This window comes from Phaenicophaeus curvirostris, chromosome 24 (genome assembly GCF_032191515.1).
Source record: "Phaenicophaeus curvirostris isolate KB17595 chromosome 24, BPBGC_Pcur_1.0, whole genome shotgun sequence".
NCBI lineage: Eukaryota > Metazoa > Chordata > Aves > Cuculiformes > Cuculidae > Phaenicophaeus > Phaenicophaeus curvirostris.
In genome coordinates, this window is record NC_091415.1 from 3,110,765 (window position 1) to 3,130,375 (window position 19,611).

Here is a 19,611-nt window from a genome sequence, read left to right on the forward strand (position 1 = left end):
GGCAGAGCTACCAGAGGAAGGAGAAAGGGCATTAAGGAGGCTTAGAAAGAGCTACTGCCCTCCTTGAGACAGGAAAATGAACAACCACCAATGGAAAACTAACACCAACCACACCCTCCCCCTGCCAGGATGGAGGAAGTAGCTTAAAGGGAAGGAGTGAAGGGAGGAAAATTCATGCTTGAGGTGGCGGGCGAAGGCTCTCCTGGCATAGCTCATCTTCCCAGGTGCCCCAGCACAAGAGGAATGAGGCTTTGGATATGAAAGACCTGTCAACAGATGTAAACTACGGTCCATCTACAGCAAAGGTGTTGCCAAGGTCAGAAAGCCTGAACCCCTGTATTGCAAAATGGTAGATGAAAAGCCAAACATGAGCCAGCAGTGTGCCCTCATATCCCAGAAGGTCAAACGTATCCAGGGCTGCATCCAGAGGAGCATGACCAGCAGGACCAGGGAGGTGATTCTCACCCTCTACTCCACTCTGCTGAGACCTCACTTGAAGCTCTGTGCTCAGTTCTGGAGTCCTCAGCACAGGAAGGACCTGGATCTGTTGAAACGAGTCCAGAGGAGGCCACGGAGATGATCCAAGGGCTGGAGCAACCTCCTCTACGAGGCCAGGCTAAGAGAGTTGGGTTTGTTCAGCCTGGAGAAGGCTCCAAGGAGATTTTAGAGCAGACTTTCCATACTTGGGTCCTGGAAAGGCAGGGGTGAGGGGATTAAGGGAAAGCCACACATCTGTTTGGTAACTTGGTGCTCACAGGACGCTTCCTACCACATTAGTTGTAGCAAACCCAGTGGGAGGGAGCTGCTGTTTTCCAAGACGGGGATTCTGCTTCTGCAGTGTATCAAAAGATATCCCGTGGGTCATCACTGCCACACATCGTCTGTTGTTGGTTCAGGGTCTGGGTGGCAACAGTTAAATGTGTATTTTTTGTGTTGCACTTTCTCCAAATCCACCAAAATGCTGTACAGTCACATGTGATGTGTTGAAACTGACTGCCAGGTGCCACCATCTGTACAAACTTCTAGTAAGTTGGCCTTGAAAAACAGCATCTTTGGTGAACAACTTCATCATAGCTCTGTTCATCTGTTATTTAAGAGCGTTCTCCTATCCGAGCTCCATCACAGCAATACATAGTTGAGAGTCCAAGTCCCATGGTTAAGATTCGTACCCTTTTCTCCCACCGAGCACCTGCTCAGTAGGTAAAGATGGCACAGGAACACCCAAGCCTGGAGAGGTTAAACCACAGCTGGCCCTTACGCCGTCTGTTGAAACAAAATAGCTCAATGCATCACCTTTTCGGGGAAAAAAGCCTCGTGGAACAGCTGAAAAATCCAGAAGCGCTTCCTGAACTTCAGGTTACCAACAGCACCATCACAGTGAGGCCCTGGTGCAGCGTTGCTGCAACACAGAAGTGCCGAGGCGAGTCCCCGCCTTGCCCAAACACTGCAAGGAGTGTGTGAGGTATTCTGAGGGTCAACTGAGAAGTTTGAGGCAACAGATATGTTTGTCCTAATTTCCAGCATCAAAAGGCTTGTGACTCACCAAGAAATCTCCCTCTGCCCTCTCCAGAATCCGCTAGTGCTGCAGCTGCACCAGTACTACCCACACCTGTGATCCACTCCTCTTGCAGCTGGCTCGACCACGTCACCGCTGCTGGTCCAAGAGGTGTGAACACAGGCGAGCAGGACACGTCAGATGCTCCTTCACCCTCACTCAGTGTGTGAGTGTGGCTGTCGCCGGGTAACGAGTCCCAACTCTTCAGAGTCCAGCGCACCTGGCTGCGGGTCACAGTCCAACTGTCAGAATGCTTTACGTAGTGATGTCACCAAAAAGCCACCAGCCCCAGGTGCTCACCTGCCTTGTACAGCTGATTTGGTTGTTTTTTTCTTTTTTTTTTTTTTATCCTGGATACGCAACCAAGCAAACCACAGATCCCAAATCCCACACTAAGAGAGTCTTTGCTCTTCTTTCAGGCACACACTTTAATACACTGTATTCAGCAAGGAAGTTCTCTCTCTTTTGTTGAGTGGCAACAGGCATGATTGCCGCACATGCAGGTGTAGCAGTACCCACGGGTCCTTAATAAATATTTAGATAGCACCAGTTTTTAATGTAGTGGCTTTCCCTTAATGCCTAAACCCCTTCTCTATATTTCTAGTGGGTAGCACTCCTCTATCATTCGCTCTGTCCACCTGCTTTTCCTCCTCAGTGTCCAAACAGGCATCAGGAACCAATTCCAAAGCAGGGGAACTGCTAGAGCTGCTACATCTTAATCTGGGGTGAGACAGGCATACTTAAAAACATTCATTCTTTTTCTGTTTCTGAAGTCAGCGCTTGGGCCTGGCAGCAATTTACTATGATGATTCATCTTCCTCACTTAAATGTTTTATTAAATCTCAAAAAGAGTCGATTTTCCCTGGAAGCAGCCAGTTGGAAGGGAGCCATTTTAGTGACAAATGATAACAAGAGGAAGTTTTCTCTGGACAACTTTTCCTCCTCAAACACTGGGCCACCCAGCAACAAATTCAGCTTATCTGTCCAGCCTGGGCCTGATATCCTTTCAAAATCCCCTACCCCTAGAGGATCTCTTTTTTTTTTTTTTTTTTTAACAATCAAATAACACAGCGGTTGATTTTGAAATCAATCTCCAAGTGCAGTGTGGCACCCCAAAGCACCAGTTCTGGGAACAATCTGTAGGCTCCACACACTGATCCCTGCAACAGTAAAAACCACTTTTGCATTTTCATTATAAACATCACGTAAGAAACCTCTGAGATCCAATTTCATAAGAAACAAAAAACAAATATCACCCAATCAGGTTGTTTTAAACAACCTAAAGGAGAAATTAAGATGATGACCAGGTGCATCCAGAGTTAGTCAGATCCTGGAAGCAGCTCCTTTGGGGAACAGGGGAGCAATTTGTCAGACAACTACGTTACAGCGTTCTACGCAGGGCTACAAAGTTTCAACCAAAAATAAAGCCTGTTTGTAAAGAACCTGCACTGAGATCTTCACTTTGACCACATGAATCCCTCCAGACCACTGGGACCAGATGACCTGCAGCAGGGCTAAGGCTCTGGGAAGGGCAGAAGTGTGGAACAGGAGGCTGTAGTAGAGGAAGAGGATTCTTCCCGCCCTACTCTGCTCTGGAGAGACCTCACCTAGAGTCCTGTGTCCAGTTCTAAAACCCTCAACATAAGAAGGATATAGAACTGTTGAAATGAGTCCAGAGGAGGCCATGGAAACAATCTGAGGGCTGGAGTACCTCTGCTATGAGAACAGGCTGAGAGAGTCGGGGCTGTTCACCTTGGAGAAGAGAAGGCTGCGGGGAAACCTTAGAGCAGCTTCCAGGGCTGAAAGGGGCTCCAGGAAAGCTGGAGGGGGGCTCTTGATCAGGGAGGGCAGGGAGAGAACGAGGAATGATTTTGAGCTGGAAAAGATTGAGATGAGGTCTTAGGATGAAGTGTTTTGCTGTGAGGGTGGGGAGGCCCTGGCCCAGGTTGCCCAGAGCAGGGGTGGCTGCCCCATCCCTGGAGGGGTTCAAGGGCAGGTTGGATGGGGCTTGGAGCTCCTGATCCAGTGGGAGGTGTCCCTGCCCATGGCAGGGGTGGGACTGGAGGGGCTTTAAGGCCCCTTGGGACCCAAACCCCAGCCCCCCCCCCCAGCCCCGAGGCTGCGCACAGCGGGCGGGAGGGCCCGGCCGGCGGCCTTCCCCGCCGCGGGGAGCGGAGGGGCCCGCGCCTGGCCAAGCCGCCATTCCCCCGCCCCTACGAGCGGCTGTAGTTACCGGCGAGGAGGGACTTTACCGAACCCCCAAGGGAAACAAGGCCAACGCCGCCGCCGCTGCTGCTGCTAACGCCGCCGCCGCTTCGCCTCGATCCGCCGGCGCCGTCCCCGCCGCTGCCAGCCTCAAAGATGGCGCCCGGGATACGGGCACCGGCCAGTCGCCCGCTGCAAAGATGGCGGGCGGAGCGACTTCACTTCCGGCCGTGGGAGGGGGCGGGGGCTGCCGCGAGGGGGAGCGCGCGCAGAAGCGGGGCGGGCGGCGCCCGTAAACAACGTGGGCGGGCGTGGAATTCGGGGGTTGGAAAGGGCTTCAAAACCCAGTCCCTCCCCATGGCAGGGACTCCTCCCACTGCATCAGGGGCTCCAAGCCCCATCCAACCTGGCCTTGAACACCTCCAGGGATGGGGCAGCCACCCCTGCTCTGGGCAACCTGGGCCAGGGCCTCCCCGCCCTCACACCAAAACGTTTCTCCCTCAGATCTCATCTCAATCTCCCCTCTTGCAGCTGAAAACCATCCCCCTCATCCTGTTGTTACTGAAAATGCCAGCAAATAAACTCCTTAAGGCTCATTTTGGAGTTTTAGAAAGGGAGCATCCTTTATCAGCCTGGGCAGGGATCTCCATCCACCGTGCAGCCGGATCAGAGCTGGGACAGAAGGGATCTCCCACCTCCTCCCAGCAATCTTAGGCATGTTCTATTCCTTTCCAAAGGCTCATTTTAATGCTGTTATAAACTTCACAGTCAAATCTGCTAATTTGGAGCTTGGGCTCCAGCTCTGGACCTTGCATTGGAGATGGGAAAGGCTGCAGACAGAGGGGTTAGAGAAGAGACCTCTGCTCAGCACAGATGAGACTGAACACAAGATGTTGTCACCTCCAAAGGAAAAACACCATATGCAGTAAAACCAAGCTCTCAGAGGGACATTCTGTGTAACTATCAGAAAATACAGTTATTTAGATGAAACTTTACTTTAGCTTAAATCAAAATATTCCCCTTTGTTTGTGATAGGAGCTGCTTTTCATGATGGTATCGCTCTAGGCCCTCTAGGCCTGTCTAGGTCTCGTCCCCCCTCCCCAGCTTTCCTGGAGCCCCTGGAAGCTGCTCTAAGGTCTCCCCGGAGCCTTCTCTTCTCCAGGCTGAACAACCCCAACTCTCTCCCTCTGTCCTCCTACGGGAGGTGCTCCAGCCCTGGGATCATCTCTGTGGGCTCCTCCGGATTCGCTCAATCAGATCCATATCATTCTTATGTTGGGGATTCCAGAACCGAACACGGGACTCAAAACGAGGTCTCACAGGAGCAAAGGAGAAGGGCAAAATCCCCTCCCTCACCCTACTGGTCCCAACGCTTTGGATGCAGCCCAGGATGTGGTTGGCAAAGGAGAGAAACGAGGGTGGGCAAACCCTGGGAACAAAGCGCTCAGATGGTTTTTCTGCCCTTTCCTTCTCCGGTTGCTTTTATTTCTCGTTGTCTTTCTTGTCTGGGCAAAGTGCCTCTACGGAGGCCAAATTATCTCAGAACAGAGCCAGGACACAGCTCTAAAGTCAGTCCCCAGGAGATGGAGACCACAGCCTCCGTCGTGCATCACCTTAGAAGCACCTAGGAGGAGGATAAGGGAGGGTCTTTGCTCAATGGCAACTCAACACACAGCCCAGGAGCGCTGGTTTGGATGGTGTTCAACAGCCAGTTCTGGACTTCGCTTGGAGATGGAAGAATCCAAGCTTAAGACAAAATGCTGGGTGCAACCAGCCAGCCCCTACTTCTCATCAGAGAGGCTTATGCAGAGAGAAAACCCGTGCTGACTAAGGGGTGAGTGGGTAACAGCACAGTTCATTTGACCCCCATCCCTCTTTGCACCCTGCAGACGCCAATTCCACATGCTTATCCAGGCAAAATGCCTCTATGGAGGCAAAACCATCTCAGAACGGAGCCAGGACACAGCTCAAAGTCAATCCCCAGGAGATGGAGACCACAGCCTCCATCGTGCATCACCTTGCTCTGTTTGGGAAGCCCAGCCGTTCACCCAGCACTGGAAGAGGAGGCGGGATTGATTTCACAAGCTGGTGGACACACTGAGGACGTCACAGTTACACGTGGGCACATTTTATTCTCTGGATGCACTCGCGCATTTTTTTTTTTGCTCAACAGCCAAAGCTTTATTGATTCCAAACCATTACCCTTCTCCCCCACCCCATCAAGCTTCATTTTTTTTTTTGCTATGCACCCCCTTTCCCACCCCCTCAACCGCTCTTCTGCTTCCACTTTGAGTATTATCTCTGCTTGGAGTCTGTTTTCTCAGAAGAAGCCAACTGACAAGTCATTCAAAATGTTTTTTCTCCCAAGAACCATATAAATTACATGCAAAACATTGTACATAGAGATTAATATCAAAATGCAATACAGATCAGGTGCACTTTAAGCTGGACTCTAGGATATGGCAAACACACCAGGGTACATATTGCTTTGAAACCACCATTTTTTTTTGTTTAATGTCATGCATACCACATAATATTCAGTCTTTTGTATTTTTCTGGTTTTTTTTCTTTCATACAAAAATACCAGTGCTTATTATACTTAGTTACTGGAAAAAGAAAAAAAAAAAACAACTCAGATCTGCGTGCCCTCTTCAAAAGAAAGTTTTGTTGCGAGAGCATCGGATAAATATATATACACACACAAATGTTGATTTAATACTGTATATATATATATTTATTTAAGGGGAGGAAATAAACTAAAGGCAGTTTTAGCCATGGGCTTCGCTGAATGAAAATCGTGGGGTTTGGGGAGGCTAGTAGAGGCGGGATGGCTAGAGATCAACCAGTCTTGGGTGGCAGGGAGAGATGGTGGAGAGGAATAGCCAGGTGGCAAGAAACACGCTGGCGTTGCCCCAGGAGAGCTGCAGCCCCATCTCGGAGCGCCGGGGGGTTGCAGAAGGGAGTTTTACAGCTTGCACGCTCCACGGGTTGATGAACTTGTCGGAGCTGGACCCAGCGGTGAGGAACGATGGCAGGCAGGTACGTGTCCTTCCCCCGCGAGGTACAAGAGCCTGCAGGGACTCTTCGTTGAGGTGCTCAGTCCCTGCAGGCACGGAGGACAAACGGTAGCTTGGAGATGCCCTCCCTGGCTCTGAGATGGGACGTTTCCATTCGCCCCAATGTCCCATCACGCCGAGAAGCGTTTCTAAAGGGGACAGGACATCTGCTCCTCGGCTGGGGAAAGCCAAAGGCTGCCCATGCTAAAATGTGGTTTAGTTTTTTTCCTTCTTGAGATTGTTTCCAAAGAAAAAAAAAAATCTTTCCGTCAAAGCTTATTGCACAAAACCTTTGAAAATGAAGTAAAACCCCTGTGCAAATCAAAGGAAACCTCATCACAGAATGCAAATGCCTAAAAAAAAATGCCTCGTTCGGCAACGCACACAGGACGTGGTGTGATGTCTTTGGTACCAATAATCCGCCAATTTATTTAACAAAAACAAAAAAACCAAACCACCAGCACCAGAGACCCTACTGTTATGAAGAACTGGATGCAAAAAAAAAAAATTATGTCGAGAGTGTTTTTTTTTAATAACAAAGCATTCCAAGGCAAGTTAACACGTAATCACAGGGTATGACTTCGGTTCCTGTCTGGCATGGCACGCTCCCCCGTGCGCACTCGTGGCAGTTCAAACAAAGCAAAAAATAATTTTTTATATATATATTTATATATATATAATCTCCCCCTCTTTCAAGGCATGTTAGAGAGTCCCCAGAAGTTCGTGCCGCCGACCATGCCTTTCAGCGTAGAGCACCAATCTCCCCCAACTCTTTGAAGTCCTCAATAATAACTCAAGAGTCAGCTGCTGCCAGTAGATCACTGCGACTAAATCGAAAAAATACTTTACAGAGAGGATGGACGCACAAGAAATTATGCTTTAAGCGACCAGCCCTACCGCCGTAATCTATATATATATATAAAAAAAAAAACATTTGTGTCATCCCAAGTAACGTCTAGTAGATTGATGGCTGCTCAGAGAAAAGGAAGCTGACTGGCATCCGATCGTCGATACACTGAATTATTCACCTGCCATCCCATAACCTGGCGCCGTTGCAGCCACGGGGACTCGCCCTTTAGTTCTTTATTTTTTTTTCTTTAAACAAAATACATATGGCTGACGTAAAAAATATCAGTTTCTGATCTAAAGAAAACTATATTTTTTTGCATAATATTTATATATAATTATTTCTTTCCCCCCCTCCTAAGATGGAAACTGGAACAACAAAAATAATATCAACTAAAGAACAACCAGACCCTTGTGGCAACCTGCCAGTCACAGATTTCTGGGAGTGACTTTGAGAGCCTCCAAAGTTGGCATTGTGTTGGTTTAAGTGTTTTTTATTTTTTCCTTTTTCTTTTAAAATAGGTCTGAGGTATTAAAAAAATATCAAAAGAAAAAAAAATCAGTATGTCCCCCCTTAAGTATTTAATAAATATTTATGTAAGCTTTTATGAACACCATTATTTTCATTGTTTTTTTGGTTTTTTTATCTTTTTTGCAAGTATTTAAAATAGAAAAAAGTGAGCTTTTAAGCGATGTCACCTTTACTACAGAACCAAACTCCACAATCACCCCTTTTGGCTTGCTTGGTGTGGAACCCCAAGGAGACTCCCTCCACCCTCTGGTCCTGCCCAAGGTGTTTTTTCATCTCGTGAAGAAGGAACAGGGAGGGCAGCGATGGGTTTGTCTGACTCTGCAATTGAGATGGGCAGTGGTGGCAACTTCTTCTTGCTGTTGGCAGTGTACGGAGCCCAACCTTCACCCCCTTTTTCCAGCAGATCTGGGAGAAGGACCTTTCCTCAGCTACCTGGGGGCAGGAATGGGGTGACCTCGCCCTTCCCTTCTCCCACCCCAAGGGAGGGACGAGTCGGTGCTGGGCTGGAAACGAAACAAAGACACTTGGTTCGTGGTTTGTCGTTTAAGGAACACTTATTTCTTGGCAAAGTAGTGGGCCCTCGCGTGGCAGGCGGTGCTGCAGGCAGTGCTCGGAGAAGGCACGGGAGATTCTGCTGTGCGTTCTTAAAGGAAAGAAAAAAAGAAGAAACCAACCAGGCACCCTCTCGCTAAAAACCTCCCCTGCTTATAGGGATGGAGGCCGGGCAAAGACGATGACGATGTACAGCCAGTTCCAACCAGGTTCTCGGCTTCCAACCAAGCCAAACAGGATAAAGGAGAGAAGGCAGCGGAGCTTCTTCCAGCCCAGTAACTAGGGGTGCACCAGCAAGAGCCCACAGGGAAGAAACTAAGACCAAGAAAAGGAAACTCCCACCTCCTGCTCTGTCCCACAGCTTCCCAAGAAGGTCAGAGCCAACTTGCCCAGGACACCTGGGGCCTCTGCTCCAAGAAAACGAGACTCTCACCAAATCATTTCAAGAGACTGAGGTGAGAAAGGACACGGGGTGCAGAGATGACCTTCAGACATTCAGCAAGAGAAGCGAAAGCCTCCACGCAGCACCTTCTCTGGAAGACCTGCAGCCAACCAACCAACCTGTGAGGAATTGCCTCCACTGGCAAATTGGCTACAGAAGTGCTATCAAAGTCAAGGGTCTTTCCATCTGCCATAGAATCTCTCTCCCTTCCACCAGCTGAAAGAGAAAAACTCCTCCCTTCCATGATCTAGGAGTTGACCCACGGTACTGTCCATAACCCGATGCTCTCGTCAAAAATGTCACAGCTGTTCAAGAGCAGAAGAGACGCATCTTAAGACTCGGGAAGGAGCCCCGTTTCTTGCAACCACGGGGTTTTTCTTCACCACCCTTCCACTGCCAGTTCCTTTCCACCTTGCTTTGTAGAAAAATCACAATCTTTTACACCCAGCAAGGTCACAACCAAGCCGCTTTCATTCTTTGTCTACCAATTACTGCTTCAGAAATAGAGAAAATTGTGTGGAACACACACAGAGGAGGAACTGTAAAGGCTAGGTACCATTTCTCAAGGTGGAAGACTGGTGTACATCCCTGTATCTATCAACCTCTGAGTAAACACCTTCCCCCCTGGCTGGGTTTTTGTTTGTTTATTTTTAAATTTCCACTCTAGAGTGCTAACTCCCCCACTTCCCGCTGTGAAGTTACTGGGGGGCAAATCCCACAAGCAAAGAAACCCCAACGTTAGAAGAAAACGCTAAAAACCACAAGTGGAAAAAAAAAATTAAAAAATTAAAGTCACAAGCGCACCCCAGCCCTCAGGCTGAGGGCGTGCGTGTAAGACTGAGACAATTTGAACTTTCTTTGAACATGCATTTCTCAAAGTGAAAACCCTTGACAGACACATGGAGCCCAACTCTCGGAGAGGAAATAACCTGGCTGCTTCACTTGGGCGAGTACCACTGAAAATTAGGGATGGAGATGCACAATTTTGGCTTAGCCTCTCTCCCACCACCCAGCGTCGTGGTACTCTGGTTCCCACTGCTAAATAAAGGTAAAAAAAAACCCCAAAAAACCCCAAAACAAACCCCCAAAACAAAACACCAAAATGATATACGTATGAGCAGTTTGACACGAAGTGACCGCAGTGTGTGATCAGTTACTGGTGCCGATATCACACAGGCCGAGGGGCAAAGGTGGAGGAGGAGGAGGGGGCTTTGAAGTTCTAAGGTCAAACCGATGTCTCCAAGCTGTGTAAGGGGCTTTCTGGCTCGGGAACGGTGACCTCAACTTGATCGCTGTCCACTGCATTGTTATTTCTGTTGAGGGATGTCGATCCACCCAGGCTACCCCCACCTCGCTTTGTGAGTCCGTCAGTCTCGGGGTCGTCTTCAGCGCCGTCAAGGAATGGTGTACGAGGCTCGTCTTCCTCCAGGATGAACTCTGGGTGAGTCATGAAGTTATGAATGGAGCTTCTGGATTCGGGTTTCTCGAGGCCTTCGTACAAGGAGCTACGGAACGCATTCACCACTTTGATCTGCCGGGAGGCGAGGAGCGTGGGGGATAAAAAAAAGAGAGGTTAGTAGCGGCTACGAGAGGCCGGAGCTCGCAGGAGAAAGTAAAAAAATAAATAAAGACACAATAAAACAAAAAGCACAACAACAAAAACAACAACATCAACAGTCACCACCACTGAACAGACAGCTAAGTCAACATGAGAGGTCTATGGTGAACTACAAGGGCCAACATGGATAAGACTCAGGCACTAGGTGTGTGATGGGCAATCAACCGACTATGGGGCGACTTCAGAAGCTGCAAGAAAAAGACACAAAAAGTCTCAAAAAAACCCAGTTTACTTGGAATGAATGGAAGCCAAAATGTATTAGTTGTCATGATGTGCGCACACGCGGATCTGTGTGTGGAAACGAGGACAAAAAAGTGGAACTACAACTCAAAAAAGAGGTGGGTTAGACAAACAGTGGGTTCGCTTCAAGGCAAAAAACGCTGCTGTGGGAGCACTGTGGGGTGTTTGTTCTATTTCAAGTTTTAGATCTATAGAAAGGTGTATGGGCTTTAAAAGGGTGGCGCAAACTTTTCAAGCCCATGTGAAGCAGAAGGTCCAAGTGGATGCCATGACCAGTTAAACTGGACTCGGTTAAACATGCAAGCAGAAAGCCCGATCTATGTGAGTTTTCCCACATGGTTGCCACCTGGATCCCAGGCTGGAGCTCTGGATCCTTCTCTACACCCACATGCTGAATAAAAGCTGGTGGTTTCCAAAGACAGCTCATTCTTTTGGATGCTCTGCACAAAAAAGAGTCTCAACTTTTGCTAGAAAGCCTGGCACGCACTACCCTGGGAAACCCTCGGGCTGTCAGCACCGCCAAAAGCCACACTCAATGTGTCACAAGCAGGAGATCCAGAGCCTGGTTTGGACAATCGGCTCTGCTACCTCCATCCCACTGGAAGGGCGAGGTCTGGAATCAAGCCGAGATGGTGCCAAGCAGTGGATTCACTGCTCCCTCCGGTTCCTCTGGAAATCCAGCCTTGAACCCTTCCAGCTCTCACTCTCCTTTGCAGCCAAGTCACAGTTGCTCGGTCCAGCTCTCATGCATGACTCAGGGCTACGGTCACTTCAAAGATGTCAAAAGGCATCAACTGAAGCAAAGCGATGCAGTACGTGGGCTTCGGAAGCAGAGCCAACAAACTGAGAAGCTGAAGGACTCCCAAGTCTTAGGGGACCAGGTGAAGTCCCACACACTGCTTTGCCTTTTACCGCAAATCTTGAGAGCTACCAACCATGCAGCGACCTCCAAAGAGCCCCTCGGGTCGCTCTGCTGTGCCTTACATCACTGCTCTGCTCTCCCCACTCACTCAACAAGTTGCCTCTCTCCAGAGGTCCCCGTCTCATGCCGCAGCAGGTCACCCCAGCACCCTCCTGGCTTGTGATACCCTCCTAGACACTGGGAACTGGGTCATCTCCTCCCTCTATAGAGCTGGAAGCTACTGACTGAAGTTGTCAGCAGAGACCAAGCATATGTTTTATGGAAGCAGTAGAAGTCTTTGCTCTGTTAAGCAGAGTTCGTCTGGGACCAGGAGATCTGCTCAACTCCTTCTTTACAAAGGAAATGCCCCCAGACCACCATGAGGCTCTGTTCATCCACACTGGGTGCTGCAGGGAAGTCAGCAACCCCTCCCCATAGCGATGCCAGTCATCCTGCTCTGTCTTCTGCCCCATGGAAGCAGCTCTGAGCTCCCTCCACCTTCTCCCAACACCAGAGGAACCCACTCCCACTGTGTCCCCTGCCTGCTCTCATGGTGCCCCTGTGGGCTGACGCTGGGACACAAAGGGAGGAGATCCACAGATCCCACAGAAGGAGACCTCCTCCCACAGCATCCCAGTGCTACACCCTGGAGAGCCTCCCCATCACTCAACCAAGGGAGTGGAGAGCGTGCAGAGCTGCCGGAGAGAGAAGGATTCAGATAGCTCCTTGCAAGCTGATGAGTCAATTGAAGATACACGCGTGTTCTTCCGAGCTGGTGGGTGAACAGAGACGATCGCTCTCTTCCTTGTGAGATGAGCCTTGGTCTGGGACTTGGGCAGGCTAAGAGGGAAGTCACCACCCAGCACAGCCAGCAAGACCCTGCTAGGGATCCTGGGTCTCAGCACAGACAGCGCTCACAAAACCAGAGCAGAGAAGTTACTCCATGAAGAGTCTCATGCCTGGAACCTTGGAGATTTTACCTGCAAGATGTCCCAGGGTTCCCCTCTCGCAGGGGATGCCTTCCCGAGTCTGCTCTCCATCTGGCTCGGGAAGATGGAGCTGCACCACCTGGGGCAGCATCGTAGCATCCCCTGGCACGGGCTGAGCACATCCCAGCTAGAAATAAACAAGCCAGCTCTTGCACACACACAGGGACCAGCACGCACACGCAAGCTGGATTATAGACACTCATGAGAAGATGAGCATGGGCCAGGGACACCTCCATGGCACCAGCTGGCCTGCAAAAGTGGAAGGTTTAAGTAGCTGGGAACGGAGATTCAGAGCTGTTTGCTGCACTAACAACCACAGTAAGGTGCTGGATAAATTCTGTGTTTAATCTGAATGCGCAGGACAAGGGAGAACCCCAAGCAGGCCACCTTCTGCCAAGACAGATAATCTGTCGCATCATCAACACTTGGAGACCAGCAACTGCAAGCACGGAGAAAAGCACTGACCCCTAAAATGCAGTGTGCAAAACCAACTAAACCAAGCATAACCAACCCAAACAAGGTAACAAGAGCCTAGGTGACTGCCAAAGCAACTAGGTGGTCAAGCTCAGAGGTAGGAGCAGGTTCACAGAAGCTTCCCCTGTCCCACAACCTCGAGCACTGGTGAGTCCAGACCCCATCTACCACATCACTGCCTTCAGCTCCACCAAGAAACTTCTGCTGCAGCTCTCCTCAGATTTTCACTTTGATGTAACCATCCCTGTCAGCAGTGCTGCGGAATTAATTCAGCTGTTCCCTTGTCAAAGGAATTTAACACCCAGGAAATGGGTTTGGAATGAGCCAGGCAGTGCAAACAAAAATGAAATCCTCACCAGTCAAGGTGAAAACCTACCCATGGCCAGGCTCACACCTCCTCTCCACCCGAAACTTTCACAACCTGCATAATCTCCAAGCTTGGAATTTATTCTCATTTCACACCACCACTGCAGCACCGCAACACCCTGGGCAAACCTTGCTGCTCCCACTGAGGTGGAAATTACATCTGCATGAAGCCGCATCAGCAGACCAGGGCAAAACCCCCAGAGGAGACCAGCCCAGCTCTGCAAACCATCTCCTGAGGGTCATTCCCTCTCCTCCACCTCCCTGACAGGGACACAGCAGGTGGGGCTGTAGAGGTCCAGCCCTGGAGAAGTCAACCCACAGAAGCGCAGTGGAAGACATAGAGACACCATTAATCCATATGGAGGGAAGTGGAGCTTTGAGAGAGAAAGAAGGGAAGCGGCGGAGAGAAATAGAGAGAAATTTAGGCAGAAAACAGAGGGGAAACGTAGTGACCCGGGTTTGCTTCTGGTAAAGTCATTCGCTGCCAGGGAGGGCACAAACTATCCAAGTTATCTATTCCCTTGTTGCAAATCAGGGAGAACACAGATCCACAGACTGCAAAAAACCTGCATTTTGGTCTTGTTCATCCAAGCCTACTATGCTGAGACCCCTTTAAGGAGGTTTTCTTCTCATTAGAAAGGCTTGGAGGTGCACGGGTGCAGTCAGGAACAGAAACATCGGAGTTAAACAAAAAAATCCAAACATCAATGTCGACTAAATAGAGAGAAAACAAAATTATCACAGATTTTCTCTCCTCTCCCACAGCGCATAAACAGTGGAGACTGAAAGCTGTTCCAAAAGTCACCAAGGGTATTTCTTTAATAAGAGGAGAACACGGAAAATGACTGTGCAATAAAAAAGCCAATTATCTAGGGAAGATACAATACCTACTCACAGCCTAGCACAGCCCTGCAGAGAGAATTTACGCTCACGTGCTCTCAAGCTCACAATGAACACCAAGAGGGGCACTGCAAAGAAAGGGCTTTTCTTTGGATTGGAAATGCACAGCTAGATCCAGGATCCAGCTTTGCCACGGATGCTCAGCAGGGCTGTGTTTTCCATCTCTGTTTGCATGCAGAGCTGCGTGTCTCTGCATACCCTGAGAGCCAGAGCGTGTAGAACAAGCCAGGCACCGATGAGCCGCTGCAAAGGGGGCGGCGATGCTCTGGCTGCAATAGGGGACCAGCAGAACGGTCCTCGCAGAGCTCCAGGGCAGCAAAGAGCACGCTTATGAGCATCGGCTCGCTCAGCTCAGTCTCATACAACATGCAAATTCACAGGTGGGTCAGGGGAGGCTGCTTGCTGGCAAGGCAGCTCTGAAACAGCAGGCTCAGCTGCAGGTGAGCAGCTCCGATGAGCTGCTGAGCCACAGTAACTGGCTGCTTTCACACACCGCCGGGGCTCCTGACTAAGACAGGAGCAAACACACCTTCTCACACGCGTGCAAGAGGCAGAGAGCATGCAGGCAGCCCGTTACTGCGGTTCAGCCGACCCCAGCAGCCTATTAACTGCTGTGGCAAGGTCCGAGTGGCTCCTCTGCCTCCAAATAAATTTACAGCTTCAGTAAAGCAACACCTCTACCCATCCCTGCCCTCCTGGGGGCTGCTGGGGCTGGGAAGAGCCACTTCAGAAAGAAACAGCAGCTTTTGGGCACAGAGATGCTTTTAGTTGCTCATGAACAAGTCATTTTTAGTTGCTCTTTTAACAAGAACCACCAATTTCTGCACCCCTTAGGAGGGCGGACTCATACGTCAGTCCTGCAAAGGAGGAGAAGAGGTAAAACTAGAGGAAGCAACAAGGAATGGGGTGGGGGGGGGGGAAGGATGAGAAACTATTGTAAACTCGTTACAGATGCAACAGCATAAAACCTAATTTTTCTTCTGAAATGCTCTCCCGCCCCATCCTTCATTTGGGAAATCGGTGTGCGAGTCAAGGTTTAGAGGGAGAGAGAACAGGCTGGGTTAGGTTGGTGCAGGTGCTCTCTGTGGTTATTAGAAGTCATGCATTGTAATAGACTATCACTCACTGCCCGCAGGAGGAGATGCAGCAGCAGCAGCAACAGCAGAAGTGGTGGGAGTGGAATTGACGGAGGAAAGAGCTACATGGGTTGGGCTAGAAACATTTTTTACATCGTGGTGCTGGCTCACAATGGAAGGCTGTCTCCTGAGGGCTCCCTGCAAAGAGGAGGCGCCGGTCTGGAATGTGTAAACTACGTCCATCTGCAAAGAACCAGAGAGTGAGATAGCGTCGCCCCGGCCAGAGACAGGGAGAAGGGTCAGGGGTGGAGGGGAGCAGGGAGGTCGGGCAGACACACGCGGACAGGAAGGAAAGGAGGAGGATGGAGAGGTGGGGAGGAGAGAACCCCCCACCCCGCGCTCCCGTAAACCCACACCGGGTTCGGCTGGTGTTTCTGGGAGCAGAGGTTGGCTTCCAGCCTCTGTCCTGCTCTCACAGGCGTGAGAGGGACAAGGTTTTATCCCACCACCAAGAAAGAGACTGCAGGTGCGACAGAGGAAACACCTCGGGTTATTCCAGCAATCTGCAGGAGGAGCAGAGGAAGAGAGAGGGTGGGCAGAGGTGCGAGCTGGCAGCCGGTGGCTTCACAAAACCGCACTGGGAAAGGGTTTCTGGTCCCTCAGCCCTACGGGAGGTACAGCAGGGGCTGAACTCTGTGTCCCAGCAGCTCCCACGGCAGCCAGCCGTGCTGGAAGACATTTCAGCCTCTCTCGCAGGCTCTGTGCAGGGCTCGGAAGCCGAGCCGGTAGGCAGGAATGCAGCAAGGAAACACTCTTGGTGGGGGTCCACAGCTCCCCTGGGGATGCACACCGAGGCCAGAGGAACCGAGCAGCAGCCACGCGCCACCGTGGCTTCCCAGATGCTGTGTAGCTGGATCATCCCCAGCCCCGTGCCAGCTCTGCAATGCACCAGCTTCCTGCATGGCTCCTTGGGAAGGGGAACCTTCTCCAGGCCCACACGCACCTCTAGTTCAGCCCAGAGGCATTTTACACTCTGCAGTTTGATCTCCTTTCATGGAGAGACTCTCTTTTCCCCAGCGCATCATGCTGGCCCACGAGAAAAAGCCCCGAGCTCTCACTTAAGACACGCTGACTTGGGATAGAAGTCCTCAAAACTCTTGGGTTAGACCTGTTGGCTGCTCTGCTCACTGTGTAGGGCACCTCAGCCAGAAAGGAGCTGCTAAAGAGGCTCCACGATATGACGGCATCCAGGAAGGTTTATGTCCCAAGAGCTCGTTTCAAGCCCAGGTCCACCACGGCTGCAGGGAGAGCTATCTCAGAGGCTCCAGAAGCAGGTCATTCATACCTACCAGGCTCCAACCCATCTGGACCGCTTCTGAAACAACCCAGTGCTCCCAGCACATCTTTTATGTGAAGAAGCCTGGCTGAGCCAGCAGCTCTGCCTCCCCTGGGCCCCCAAAAGAGCCTGCCTGCTCCCCACCACTCACAACAGGCAGAGAATCAAGGTTGCACCTCGACTTGAAACCATTAAGAAACCATTTTCTCTCCTTCTGTGCCGTGGGGCCAAGAGCTCCAGGCAAGGAGCCTGGAGAGGTGGAAGGAAGGGGTGGCAAGAACCCTTGGCTGAAGGGCTGTCAGGAAGGACAGAGAGCAGAGAAATGAGACTGGAGAGGGTCTCACACAGGCAGATCCCTCCTGGGCACGTTCCCCACTGGGAGAAGTGTCCCAAGAGCGACCAAAATCAGCTCCAACGCTGACTCACTGCACAACCTAGTGAAAGCTCAGGGGGCTCCGTAGCCTTCCTGCAGCTTCTGCTGCACACGGTGCCCATCGGCAGCGTATCCAGCCTCCTGCCTGCAACCAGCCTGGCCTCAGGCTGCAGGACACTGTGCTCTGCATCGAACAGAGGTGCCTCCCCCTGCCCCGAGCTGTCCCCAAACGCCAGGCTGTCCTGGTTCTCCAACCAAGGCAGACCCAGAAAGGCACAGGCGGTGGGATAAGTCTAGACCAGGAGGCAGTGGCATCCTCCAAAGAGCAGCCGTCGCCTCTTTCCAGACAAAGCCCCTGGAAAGAAAGAAAAGGAAAGAGAGAGAGAGAAGCAAGAGCCCCACAGGACCCGCTGCTCCACAGTACCTGTGTCTGTATCCTGTTGAGACCCCTGAACCACAGGATCTGCCCGCGCCGCAGCTCCATTTCAGCATGGTCGATCTCGTCCACGTCTTCAGGCAGCTCCTCCTCTGGGATCTCCTCCTTGGTGATGCCATGGCCAGCTTCTTTCAGGAACTTCAGGTGGCTGGTTGGGACAGTGCAGATGAGCTGTGGGGAGGCAAGGAGAGAGCAGTCCTTTAGCTTGAAGGCTAAGGCAGCGTGGAGACCACCACCAGCCTTGACCCAGGGGAAGAATTCCTGCAGGGAGATGCCAGGACGCAGCTGAGAGATGCCAGGACTCAGCCAAGAGATGTCACTGCTGGATGTGCAGCGAGCAGGGTGGGAAATAAGTAATCAACCTTATCAGCAACCTCCTCTCCTCAATGCTGGCACGGTACTAGGACAGAGCATCACCCCCTTGCAAAGCTTTCTTGAATAAAAGCTGAGAACAAAGGCAGCAGGAACGGGAAGGTAGGCTGGGCTGGCGCAAGACATGCCACGGAGGCACGTGGTACATTTTTGAGATTGGCTCTTACCTGGCCCCAGAGGAGCTCTCCCACTCCAATAAAAATACACCAGAACCACTGGCTCAGGGTGAGCCCAGAGCAGCTGAACGGCTTCCCACCAAACTCCACAATGATGATCTACAGCACAGGAGAGAACAAGTCACACACTGGGGACCTCCAAGAGCTACACAGCACAGCCACAGGATGAAAAGGTCACCTCCAGCCACAAATCCTTTTCTCCCTTCTCTGGGATCATAAAAGAAGCGAGGACCTTGCATCAGGACAGACTGCATGGGGCACTGAGCAATGTGATCCAGTGGGAGGTGTCCCTGCCCATGGCAGTGGGGTGGAACTGGATGGGCTTTGAGGTCCCTTCCAACCCAAATCATTCTATGATTCTATGATCTAGGCTAGTAGCTTTACAGGACATCAGGGACGTGTTAGCTGGCTGGCCGTGGCACATCCCAACACACTTTAGACCCTGATATTCAGGTTTTGTGTCACCAAGAAGCTCCTGGAGAAGAATAAGGAGATAGGACAGAGCAGCGGGCAGTTTACTGCAGCAGACAGGTCCTACCTTCACAGCATGGTCCCCTCCCAGCCCCACCATCTCATTCCCCAAGCTGTTTCCACCACCTCACCTGAGCTGCAAACGTCCCCAGCACCACTGTGCAGAAGATCGGGTTGCGGTAGATGGACTCAAAGACGTTCCTCTCCCCATGGATCTTGCGCGCGTTGATCTCGTTAAACAACTGCATCATGACAAAGGTGTTGAAGACGATGGTGTAGTGCTCAGTGGGTGGGGAGTGGAGCGGGGCGTTCCGGCCACTGTCGATGTCAAAAAACTTCTCCCCTAAGCAGACAAGGGGTTGGGGAAGGGCAGGGAGGGGAGGAGAAGATGAGATCCGGCTCCTTACTTCTGCTTTGCACTGGTGGATGTGGAATTAGGATCCCAGGCTCTCGCTGAAGATCCCCTGACCCAGTTGGAGCCCCCCACGCGAGCCCCACTGAGCTGTTACTTCCTTAAACATGTTGAAAACCTACTGCCCTGACTCAATTGTCTCTGCACCCAGCAAGGTCTTGAGCAGATCCATACCCTCAACGCGATTCCTCTCCCTTAACACTCTTCTGCTTCCCATCCATTATTTAATAAGCTTTGTCCTCGTCAACGTGAGGTCACCAAGTGACAGCCGAGAACAAGGATC

The 19,611-nt window shown here is 51.0% G+C and overlaps 1 protein-coding gene across 4 annotated transcripts in view; it reads right to left on the reverse strand.

Annotated features, from left to right (window-relative positions):
• Positions 1–6,435: 6,435 nt before the first annotated feature.
• ATP2B4 (ATPase plasma membrane Ca2+ transporting 4) overlaps positions 6,436–19,611 on the reverse strand; it is a 50,060-nt gene continuing 36,884 nt past the window's right edge. For 2 of the 4 annotated variants that reach the window (XM_069876072.1, XM_069876073.1), the window contains exons 18-22: positions 19,048–19,259; positions 18,437–18,544; positions 17,886–18,068; positions 15,906–15,995; positions 6,436–10,719 (exon numbers count right to left, since the gene is read on the reverse strand). In XM_069876072.1, the coding sequence (XP_069732173.1) occupies positions 10,414–10,719; positions 15,906–15,995; positions 17,886–18,068; positions 18,437–18,544; positions 19,048–19,259 (899 nt within the window). In that variant the 3' untranslated portion in view covers positions 6,436–10,413. Of the gene's footprint in view, positions 10,720–15,802; positions 15,996–17,885; positions 18,069–18,436; positions 18,545–19,047; positions 19,260–19,611 lie in introns of all 4 variants that reach the window. The other 2 variants (XM_069876075.1, XM_069876074.1) reach the window with 2 other exon arrangements.